The sequence below is a fragment of the Sminthopsis crassicaudata genome, chromosome 1, assembly GCF_048593235.1.
Source record: "Sminthopsis crassicaudata isolate SCR6 chromosome 1, ASM4859323v1, whole genome shotgun sequence".
NCBI lineage: Eukaryota > Metazoa > Chordata > Mammalia > Dasyuromorphia > Dasyuridae > Sminthopsis > Sminthopsis crassicaudata.
In genome coordinates this window covers 350,707,995-350,720,709 of record NC_133617.1, presented here as the reverse complement: position 1 = coordinate 350,720,709, position 12,715 = coordinate 350,707,995, and the positions used below count along the sequence as shown (strand labels likewise).

Here is a 12,715-nt window from a genome sequence, read left to right as displayed (position 1 = left end):
TCCTATCTTACCTGCCCCCCTCTGCAAGACAGCAAGTAATCTGATATAGGTTAAATATGTGCAATTCTTTTAAACATATTTATAGATTTGTCATTTTGTGCAAGAAAAATTAGACCAAAAAGGAAGAAACCCGAGAGAGAGAAAGAAACAAACAAAAATTAATGAAAATACTGTATTTCAATACCTATTCAGTCTCCATAGTTCTCTCTCTAGATGTGGATAACATTTTCTATTCCAAGGTTATTGGAACTGCCTTGAATCATCTCATTGTTTAAAAGAGCTGTGTCCATCACAGTTGATGCATTACTGTGTACAGCGTCTCTAAATTTTGCTCATTTCATTCAGTATTAGTTTATATAATCTTTCCAGGCTTTTCTGAAATATCAGTCTGCTCATCATCAAGAATTGTAGGATAATGTATTCCATTACATTCACTTACCATTCAGTGATTTCACAATTTATGGGTGAATTTCCTTGCTACCACAAAAAGAGCTGCTACAATTTTTCTACATGTGGGTCTTTCCCCCTCTTTTATTATCTTTTTAGGATACAGATTCAGTGATGAGACTACATCAAAGGATATGCACAGTTTGATAGTTCCAAATTACTCTCCAAAATAGCTGGATCATTTCACAATTCTGCCAACAATGCATTAGTGTCCCAGTTTTCCCACATCCCCTCCAGCATTTATCATTATCTTTTCCTGTCATCTTAACCAATCAGAGAAGTGGTACCTCAGAGCTGTCTTAATTTGCATTTCTCTTTAGCAGTAATGATTTAGAGCATTCTTTCATAGGAGTAGAAATGGCCTAAATTTCTTCATTTGAAAATTGTTGGTTCCTATCCTTTGACATTTCATCAATTGGAGAATGACTTATATTCTTAATAATTTGTCAGTTCTCTGTATATTTTAGAAATGAGGCCTTTATCAGAAATACTGACTGTAAAGGTATTTTCCCAGTTTTCTGTTTCCCTTCTAATTTGTCTGTATTAGTTTTGTTTGTGTAAAAACATTTTAATTTAATGTAATCAAAATTATCCATTTTGTATTTCATAATATTCCCTAGTTGTTCTTTTGCCATAAATTCCTCACTTCTCCACAGATCTGACATGTGGACTATCCCTTGTTCTCCTGATTTGCTTATATAAGTATCAGCCTTTATGTCTAAATCATGAAACTATTTCAACTTTATCTTGGTAAAGGATATTAGATATTGGTTAGTGCCTAGTTTTTGTCAAACTATTTTCTACTTTTCCCAGCAATTTTGTTAAACAGTGAGTTCTTATCCCATAAGCTTGAATCTTTGGGTTTATAAAACACTAAGTTATTATACTTATTAACTATTGCATCTTGTGTACCTAATCTATTCCACTGATCCACTACTCCATTTCTTAACCAGTACCAAATGATTTTGATCACTGCCACTTTATAATATAGTTTTAGGTCTGGTATGTCTAGGCTATCTGCTTTTGCATTTTTTTTTTCATTTTCATTGATATTCTTGACCTTTTGTTCTTCCAGATGTTGTATTATAAATTTTTTAGCTCTATGAAGTATTTTTTGGCAGTTTGATTAGTATAGCACTGAATAAGTAGATTAATTTAAGTAGGTGTCATTTTTATTATATTAGCTCAGTATACCCACAAGCAATTGAGGAAGAATATTGTTTTCAAGAAGCACAAGTAAATGGATCATAGACTTTGTAGAAAGTAAGGTGTGAGAGGCCTCAAGCTAGGAAGACTTCAGCTAACAAAGAAATTTAAATGCTGTACAGAGAAGTTTATATTTGATCTTAGAAGTAATTGGGTAGCCACTGGAGTCCCTTGATTTGAGCAGGGTTATATGTCCAGATCTTTGCTGTAGGAAAACCCCTTGCCTCCTGAGTGATCATTAGATTAAAGTGAGGGCAAACTTTGAGTCAGAAGGGCCATTTAGGAGGCTATTGCAATAGTGCAAACAAGAAATGCTGGGAATCTGAACTAGACTTGTAACTGTAAGTAAAGACAAAGAGAACTATTAAAGAAAGCATTGAAAGTCAAAAAAGGCTTGACAATGAATTGGATCTCTAGAATAAGTGAAAATTGAGTTGAGACATCAAGATTGCAGTTAAAACATATACCTTATTAAAAGTATTTTCATAGTGAAACTAATTATAAATTTTTGTATCATTCAGATTTCTCAGTTTTTACATATACTAAAGATTTGTGAACATAAAACTTTATTAAGAAAACAGAACATTCTATTAGTACAAATGTTAAAGCCTTAATTTCTTTTAATTGTTATTTTTGAATGATGATGTTAATTTGAACTAGAACCAGAACTAATGGTCTTAGGGAATATAATCATTTGCTCTTTACTTTATAAAATCAACAGGTATAGAGGGACCATTCAATAATCCTGAACAGAAGAAAGTTACATCAGCTCAAAAGATGCTAAAAACTTTAGCTACGTCTGGAGTAATATATAAAAGAAAAATGCTTAATAGAAGATTGCAGTCAATTCAGGAAGAGAATTGTCAGGATCTTTTGGAAAGAAGTAATAGATTACCCAGTGCTGATGAGAGTATTTTCAATCAAGAAGTAGAAAGAAAAATGGAAATCGAAAGAAAAAATGACAAAAGCTTTTCTAACTTTGATAGATCTGAGCCTGATAGATCTGAACAGTCAAGGACTAAAAACATAAATGCATCTCTCAAAGAGGTAATCCAAAAGATGTGATAATTGTGGCAGAAATATTTTTATTCAATAGGACTCTTAAATTTTTATTTTATAATCATTGGATGTTAAATGTTCATTTTTTCTATTTATTGACCATAGAATATTGTTTTCCTTTAAGTGTCATTAAATATTTAATGTTAACTTAACGTATATTTAGCTCTATAATATAGCTTGCTAAACATTTTAAAAATTAGTTTTTGTTATGATGCTTTTATATATTCCTTAGAAACTTCTTCCTCTGCTTCAAAATATTTCCTACAGTGTGAAATTGGTTTTTTTTTTTTTTTAGGCTGGGGTTAAGTGACTTGCCCAGGATCACATAGCTAGGAAGTGTTAAGTGTCTGAGACCAGATTTGAACTTGGGTCCTCCTGAATTCAAGGCTGGTGCTCTATCCACTGCGCCACCTAGCCGCCCCCAGTATGAAATTGTTAAAAGAGAAGTATAATAATAGAGATTATATAGGTGATTTTAGTATTTGCTTTTACGAATCCCTTATGGTCAAAGTTGTGATGCAGTCATTTCTCCCACATGATGGCAGAGTCATCTCTGTCACTGTCAGAGTCCTGCAAAGACTGGTTCAGTTATAAAAGGAATGCCTTAGCCCCCACTGTTCAGTAGTATTCCCTGGGGTTTGGCTGTTTTTTGTTGATATTTTTCCCCTTGACTCATTTGTATCCTTGAACATAGTTGTCTTAGTCTGAGAAAACAGTGCTCTTACAACTTTACTCTTTACTTCTATGTAAACTTTAGGCCTTAGTTTCTATAAAATGAGAGGGGAAATGATCTATTAGCTTCAAAACTAATCCTATGATCAGGTGATTCCGTTAGCTAGATAAATTTTTACTCTGGTAAAAGTTTAGGCTATTTCTCATTGACTTTAACTTAGGAATTTGGTTACCCCTTCCAGTCGATTTCTAGTACTTATTGTACCTAAGTTCATTTAGTAGAGCCTTTTGGGTGTCAGGTTCTCCTTAGAATTGAAAGAGAATTTCACGTGACTAGTCTAATTCCTCACCAAAAAATGAATCACCTATACAGCATCATCAGTAAGTGGTCATCCAGCTTTTACTTAAAGACCTTTGGTAACAGAAATAGTCAGCTAGTTGGTACAGTCAGCAGAGCACCAGGCCTGGAGTTAAGAAGACACATCTTCTTGAGTTCAAATCTGTCCTCAAGACACTTATAGTATGAACCTGGGGAACTCATTTAATCCTTTTTGCCTCAGTTCTTCATAATAGAATGGACTAGAAAAGGAAATGTCAAGCTACTCTATTATCTTTGTTAAGAAACTCTCCCTTCCCCCAAAGAAATGGGGTCTTGAAGAGTTGGACCCAACTGAAAAGTGACGAACAATTGAATAACAACAATTACAGCAATGGGAAACTCTGCTCCTTTAGCAGTTCCACAAGCAGCAGCACTATATTGCATGATTTTTGTAGTCAGTAAGTATATTGAACCCTTGAAGCTTTGCCACTCACTATTTTTAGTTACTTAGAAATTAACCTGGGGATAATAATACTTTTACTGTATTCCTTATATGACTGGTCTGACAAAGACACTTTTTAAAAATTCAAATGCTATGTAAACATGAATTATTACTATCATTGTCATCATTCTATGTTTGAACAGTTCTGTTTTTTAGGAAATATTTCCTTTTGTTGAGCTAAATTCTCTTTTTCCATTATTTATATGTTCTGGTCGGATAGAACAGAACCAGCTGCCATAGGTGATCCCTCTTCCACATAATAGTCATGTGATTATTAGCTGCCCCTTAGGTTTCATTCTCTATTCTTTTTTTTCAAAGCAAAAAATCCCTGGTTGCTTCTTTTCACATGGTTTCAAGTTGTTTTCACTATATTAGTTAACTCTTCTTGGATTTGAAATCAAAAGATCTGACTTTGAATCTTGACTCTGTTCTTGATTTACCTTTCTGACCTTGAGTAAATGACTTAGTTTCTTTGGGTTTCAGTCTTCATTTACAAAATGAGGAGATTGAAATAGATAAATTGAATACTCAGGTTCCTTCTACTCTAATTCATTGATCCTATGATTTTATGACATTTCAAGGTATATTTTTTAGTGTATTACAGTAGAATTTGGGACAGTTATCGTGAAAAGTGACTAAAGAAACAGACTTCCCTCCTCCCAGCCCTAAAATACAAATGTCTCAAAGTTTTGGATTTCCCTAACTCAGTTTCTTAAGCCTTTCTTTTCTTTCATTCCTGTCTTTCAGGGACCAAAAACTTGATTTTCTGTTGAGAATTTAAATTAGGTCCTATAGGCCTATGACCACTGTTCTTGCCTTGACTCCCTCCCCATATGGCTTCAACTCAAAGCCATTAATAGCACCAATAGATAGGGGATGCTTGTGTAGAAAAACAGCAAATATTTACAGGTTCTTAAAAGAAGTGCCTTTCTTAGAAGATAAATCATTTTAAACAACTGGTAAAGGTTATTTTACCTTTCCCTTGTCTAAGGCTTAACATTTTTGCTTCTTCAAATGATCTTTATAAAAAGAAGTGGAGAATTTCCAGTGACTATATAAAATAGGATGGAGGTATAACTTCTTCTCTGTCTATATCATGGCTTTATGGAAGTCATCTTAAGCCAAAAAACTTCCCCATAACTAGAGTGATATAGTAATAACGATTTTGGTGGCATCAGCTACTAGAGAGAACACTTTTTTTGAGAAACAAGTTTAACAATAAATGCTATAATTTAAATATTAGTTTATAATAGTACATTTGGTTTTTCATGAAATAAAAAATTTCATAATCTTACTTTCCAATTCAGGTGTCGAAATCTCATTCAGCAACACAGACAATGAATAAGGATGTGTTTGAAATAGCACTGTTGGATACTCTTTTGGACTTAGTGGATAAATATTGGAATGGTCGTAAATCTCTACAATCCAATGAGAACTTTATTTGTAAGTAAAAACAAAAGAAGCAAACATAATGCTTAATATAATTGTGGGAATAGACAAGCCCAGCTTTAGGCCAGACCATATAATTATTTGATTGTTGGATTCTTAAAAGCACATTAATTCTACTTGCTCCTTGGGGGGTACCATTTGAAGGATTTATTGTTCAAATTCACAAAATTGTATTCTATAAGTGAAGATATTATGTACATTTTTATTTTATGAGACATTTGAGGAGACTGATAGGGCCAAATGGTGATTGAAGAGCCATAAAACTATGCTAAGGTTTACTTATTACAAATCTATATTTCATGTAGGACCTGTGCTTATTTCCTTTCTTACTCTATTTATTTATTTATTTAAAATTATGACTACTGCTCTTACATCCATGAAATTTATATTCCATGATTCATTCTGGTATAGAATTGCTCTGTAATTTCCAAGACTTTATCCATAGAGGTTTTGCCAAATTGCGGATTGTTCAGATATGGACTAATTAAGTAATGTAATAAATCTGTGGACTAAGTTTAGCTAAGGTAAGAAGTGCTTATCACTAGTAGGTTAACTATAGAATGATGAATACTTTTGTGATATCAACTAATGAAACAAGAGTACAAAGTAATTCAGTACTGTGCAGTGCTTATCTCTTCATTCTGAGGTCATGGTAGAGAGGCAGAAAAGGGCACAGAAGGTACTGTTGCCATATATAAACAATAACTTTTGTTACTCTAAAAATAAGATTGTTGTCCAGAAACTATATGTCAGTATTACTGGAATTGGAACATATCAATTTATAGTCTTGTAAATGAACCAGAAGGTAAAAAGAATTTGCCAGTAAAAAAAAAAATTAGTCAGTGAACAAGTATTTGTTAAATAAATTCCCAATATCTGTTAGGGGACTATGCTAGAAACTGAGGATACAAATATAGGGTGAATGATGTATTTCCTTCTTGTAAGGAACTCTTCTATATGCAGAATTTAAACATATACACACTATATATATATATATATATATATATATATATATATATATATATATATATAAATTGTCATATGTTTATATATCTAGGAAAAAAATTAAATACAAGTCAACTCAAAGCAGGGCTAATAATCTTCATTACAAAATAGAGCAATAGTAACAACAGACATGATAAAAGATAAGCTGGAATACTACATTATACTTAAAGGCACCATAAAAAATAAATGCAAATATTAAATGCATTCCTTTTATACCAAGAAAGTCTAAGTACTGCTATAACAACAATAGAAAAAAGGAAGTTAATGCCCCGAGTAGAACTTCAGAAAAGGTTGGAGGTGATGGATCCCCTGGTGATTACTGAATAGGAGCAGAAATTACTTTACATATACCTGAACCTTTTACAAAAATTGACCATGATAAAAGTAGTAATCATGAACTGAAAGAAACCCAAATATAAACCCAGAAGAGAGTAATAGCATAACTAGTCTAAGAAAAGCTTTGCAGAAGATACTTTGCCATGAGGGGTTACAAAATTGATTTTTTTTTTTTTAAGTCTGAAAGGGGTACATTGAGGTACTTCATTAATATAATTTTATTTTCTGTTTCCAAACAATTCAGTTAACTTGTCTTTCAAGTACTTATAGTCCCTATTAATAATAAAGTGATACTTTCACTTAATTAAATTGATTCTGAAAAAGCTTTTGACAAAACAATATCTGTTTTAGTGTATTAACAAAAACACCAGAAATGTTTATAGCCTTTGTACCAGAGACTCCATTACTGAGCTTACACCATAGGGAAGCCTTGGAAAAGAATAAAGTTCCTGTGTATGCCAAAATATTGATGATAGAATTTTTTTGTGATAGCAAGTGATAGCAAAGAATTGAAACAAAGCAGATGTCCATTGATTGGGGAAGTGTTAAACAAATTGTGGTATATGAAAGTAATAAGGTATTACTGTGCTTCAAAAAATGATTTATGTGATGAATACAGAGAATCTTGGAAAGATCTACAAAAACTTATACAAAGTGAGTAAGTTAAGCCAAGAAAACAGCATACACATAACTACAACAATGTAAATTGAACAACATATACAGAAAAAAAAAATGAATGTAATAGAATTAAAAAGATCAAAAGAAAATCTTATGAGAAGACACTCTAGTCCACACTTTTGTGGGTGTGAGAAGTATACAAATGTTACACATTGTATGTTTTCATACTTTTTCAATATAATCAGTTGTGTTGATTTTTTTTTTTTTAATCTTGTTTGATATGAGATGGTTCTGTGGGAAGGGAGCAATACTTGGGATTACCATGTTGATGGAAGAAACAGAAGATATTAATAAAAACTTATTTTAAAAAACACTAGCAAGTATAGAAATAAGGATAAGTAATATTTATCAAAACTACATATAATGAAGATTAGAAATCTACAAAATAAAAATATCTATTATCAGTACTGTTACTTAATGTAGTTCTAGAAATAATACCTGTAACAGTAATACTAGAAAAACATCAGAGGTAATAAGAGTATTTGAATCCAAATTATATTTGAGCTTATGAATATCTTGAAGGGGTATAAGAAGGTCAGGCCTCTACAATTCACTGGTGGCTGTGTGGAGTATGGATTAAAAATGTGTGAGCAGCTCTAGATGCTACTAAATGTAAAGGACATTGTGCTGACTATATCAAGTCCCAGTTTATCCCAAGCTCCACCTCACTGAAGTCTTTACTTACTGAATAGATATGATCTAATACATAAAGGAGAAGTGGAGTGAATAAGCACTTTATACACTGCCCATATTATGGCATAAATTTCTTATCCAAGGCTTCCTTGGGGCTTACAATGGAGTCTCTGGTTCAAATACTACAAACATTTTTAGGGTTTTTGTTAACATAACAACTTATAATCTTCAACAAAATAGTTTTCTAGAACATGTATCTTGAAATGGCTCAGCAATTATATAGTGAGCCAAGTCTACAGTTAAATAGGAAGAAGAGAACAGATTAGAAATTGTGCAGTGTTTTTCAATTATCCCAAACATTTTCCTAACCTAAAACCTCTTCTTTTCAATGCTAATGATGCAAGATCAACTAGGTGGTGGTGTGGATAGAATACTGGCCTTCGAATCAGGAGGACCTGAGTTCAAATCCAGCCTCAGAAACTACTAGTTGTTTGACACTGGTCAATTTACAACTGATTGCTGCAGGGCCCCTCCCTTCATTCCCCCTACCCTCAGGGAAAAAAAAAAAAAGTACTAGTGATACAATATAGCTGTCATTCATGAAAGGCCACAAAATTCAAATGAGTGCAGATCTTTATTGACACACAAGATAATAGAGAGCCATAATAGTTGTTAGTAGAAATATATTATGAAGTATGCTTTTGAGAGAAATAGCATGAAAGACAGCATTAAAGACATAACTAGAATAAGGGGTGAGCTTGTCATGAAATAAGAGTAAGGATAAAAGATGGATATACAAAATGTTGGTAACCATAAAAAAATTTTTTTTTACATGCCTAATGTTCTGGATAGATCTTCTCTGGAAAATTTGAGAGAGGCATAAATAAGAAATGTAAGGATAAGCAGATGTAGATAGATTGCTTTCTGCATTGACCATATATATCAGTGTTAACACACTCTGTTATAGATGATGCTATGCAAAATTTAGTATTTATGCAATATTCCATTTATAGTAGAATTGTTTTTTTAAAAAGTACCCTGAAATATTTAAAATACATTTGTGATATTGATCTTTCATCCTTAAATAACTTTCACACTTGCTTTTTAATCTCAGGTCAGGCAAGACATGTTTTGTCTTCTATGCAAACATCCGTATCCAATGAAGACAATTCATCAATCATGAATGAAAAAATTAATCACTTGATTTTAGAAAGTGAAGCCTTACAAAATCTTGCTGAACAAGAACAGCAGTACAATAGAAGGATTAGTGGGCTGATGTTGGAATTAAATAATACACTTCAGGAGATGGTGAGCTATGCATGTTAATTCTTAGATGTGTGGGGTGAATGATTGGATGCATTAAGAGAAGAATAATTAATAGAAGAATAATATCACAGGAAGTTATAATTCTATTGCATTATTTCCAAGTCTGACTACATTGAAGTTCAAATAACATTTAACTTATGAAAGGATTATATTTGAAAAGCTTGTTTAAATTGGTTTGTGTAACTTGGAACACATTTCTCTAAAGATACAATATAAATCGCAATAAGTTTCTCAGGTCAGTACACAAAAGCTTGTTTAGCTCATATTCTACCTGATATATTTATATAATGGTATTTTTTCAATCATAACTATTATGTACCATTATTTCTGTGGGAAAATGTATCCCATTTTCCAGAGGATTCCAGATATTGGTTTTCTTCCCTCTCAATGGCTTCCTGGCATAGATATGGAAAAATTGAGTTCCTTTGTGGGAGGTAGATAAAGTAGATACTGATAGATACTAACAGCTTACTTGTTTGCATTTCTGCAAAAGACGACCATTTTTCTGAATTTGTACAACTGCATAGGAAATAGTACTTTGTTAAAGAAGTTAATTATCTAGGTCAATCATTCTTTAAATGCTCTGGATTAGAGACCTGACTCTATACAGACTTCTTGCCATCCATTTTCAAGTTAGATGTTCATATTGCACTTTCTAGGCCTTACAGTTTTCTCTTATTTTGTTTAAAAGTTTTTTGTTTTTTTTTTAAATGCCTTTTGCTTTTATGACAGTCATTTCTGGTACCCATCAAGGGATAGACTTTGTGTTTAAGAAAGACATTGATAAACAAGAATAAATCTCAAGAATGGTGATTAAAAGGTCTCAACCTCAAGCAATGTCACAAGTTGTTCATGAAAGATACTGATAATACTATTAATAATACCAATAATAATACTAATAATACCAGTAATAACATCATATAGCAACTGCTATGTCCAAGCCTTTGATAAACACTTAACAAATCTTTTTTCATTTGATCCTCACAGCAACCTTGATAAGTAGGTGCCATTATTATTCCCTTTTTGCAATTCTGGAAACTGAAACAACAGTTAAATTATTTGCCCAATGTCACACAGCTATCAAATTTCTGAGATAGAATTTGAATTCAGGTTTCCTGAATCCAGGTCCAGTGCTTTATTATACCATCTCACTGTACTAATAATATCTAAAAAGCATTGCATCAAGCATGGTTTTTGATGTACCATTTCTGTTTCACAGTGGAAACCATTTGTGCTCTACCCAACCTTATTAAAGGGATTGTTAAACTTATGATGGGTAATTCTGGATTAAGGATAATCATGTGTCCCACCCAATGTGATCTTTTTAGTAGCAATCAGTCTGATAGCATGAAAGCAATTGTTTCTTGAACATAATGTAATGACTAGCTACTTTTGAAAGTTTATAGCTTCAAAAGTCTAGTGATTTAATCTGGTCAGTCCTTGGTACCTTCAGGTACCAGAAATCTTCATGAACTCTTAAGATCATATGCATCTAAAGATAAGTATTACTGGAAAATCCACTTTAAATCTTGCAAATCTACAACCTGTTTTAATTTCCCCTCAAAAAAGTCAGACTTAAGAATAGTTTAATAAATTAGAGCCATTAAAATAGCCAAATGTAGACTTAGATTCTCTATAACACAGAGTCTTATAAACCTTTAAACTTTCTTCTTATCTATAGGAAAGCAAGTATTAGTAACTTGTGATTTATATCTGGAATCATCTGGGTTTTCTCCATCTAGTGTATCACTAAAGACTTAATTGAAAGGGAAGACCCCTGAATTTTGTTTGGTCTGATCTTTACCCCTTGTCAGTCAGTCATATGAACCATCATCCATTCTACCTCATCCATCACTGTTAGCTATTATACTTTCAATATAAAGGTGTATGTGAACGTGTTCCTGAATTGGGATCTCTGCCCATTAAACTCTTGACAGTGTGAAGTAAAAGTTCAGCTATGGGGGGAGATACCTCTCCAGATAAAAGCAAATTGATCTCAGTCACAGGACAGAGGAAAAATACCCAATCTTGAGCTTCTAGATACTGACCTTTAGACTGTACTTCTTGATCAAGTTTTTGTGGCTGACACCAAACACTTAAAATGCATGGATTTAGAATTTTGCTTGTGTTCTGAAATCCTCTAAATCTGATCTTTCCTTGACTTTTTAAAAAAAAAATTATAATTATAACATTTTCTTTGACAGTACATATGCATAGGTAATTTTTTTTTTTTTTTACAACATTATCTGTTGTACTCCCTTCTGTTCCAAATTTTTCCACTCCTTCCCTCCACCCCCTCCCCTAGATGGCAGGCATTCCCATACATATTAAATATCTTATAGTATATCCTAGGTACAATATATATGTGCAGAACTGAATTTTGTTGTTGTTGTTGCAAAGGAAGAACTGTATTCGGAAGCTAAAAATAATCTGGGAAGAAAAACAAAACAAAACAAAACAGTGCTCACAGTTTATACTCATTTCCCAGTGTTCCTTTTCTGAATGTAGCTGATTCTGTCCATCATTGATCCATTGGAATTGGATTAGCTCTTCTCTATGTTGAAGATATCCACTTCCATCAGAATACATCCTCATACATTATCATTGTTGAAGTGTATAATGATCTTCTAGTTCTGTTCATTTCACTCAGCATCAGTTGATGTCTCTCCAAGCCTCTCTGTATTCCTCCTGTTAGTCATTTCTTACAGAACAATAATATTCCATAACATTCATATACCATAATTTACCCAACCATTCTCCAATTGATGGACATCATTCATTTTCCAGTTTCTAGCCACTATGAAAAGGGCTGCCACAAACATTTTGGCACATACAGGTCCCTTTCCCTTCTTTAGTATTTCCTTGGGGTATAAGCCCAGGAATAGCACTGCTGGGTCAAAGGGTATGCACATTTTGATAACTTTTTGGGCATAATTCCAGATTGCTCTCCAGAATGGTTGGATTCTTTCACAAATCCACCAACAATGTATTAGTGACCCAGTTTTCCCACATCCCCTCCAACATTGATCATTATTTGTTCCTGTCATCTCAGCCAATCTGACAGGTGTGTAATGATATCTCAG

The 12,715-nt window shown here is 32.8% G+C and overlaps 1 protein-coding gene across 4 annotated transcripts in view; it reads left to right on the top strand.

Moving 5' to 3' along the window:
* CEP72 (centrosomal protein 72) overlaps positions 1–12,715 on the top strand; it is a 78,139-nt gene that overhangs the window by 43,184 nt on the left and 22,240 nt on the right. For all 4 annotated transcript variants that reach the window (XM_074279198.1, XM_074279197.1, XM_074279199.1 and 1 more), the window contains 3 exons: positions 2,375–2,700; positions 5,513–5,648; positions 9,421–9,614. In XM_074279198.1, coding sequence (XP_074135299.1) covers positions 2,375–2,700; positions 5,513–5,648; positions 9,421–9,614 — 656 coding nt within the window. The remainder of the gene's footprint in view (positions 1–2,374; positions 2,701–5,512; positions 5,649–9,420; positions 9,615–12,715) is intronic.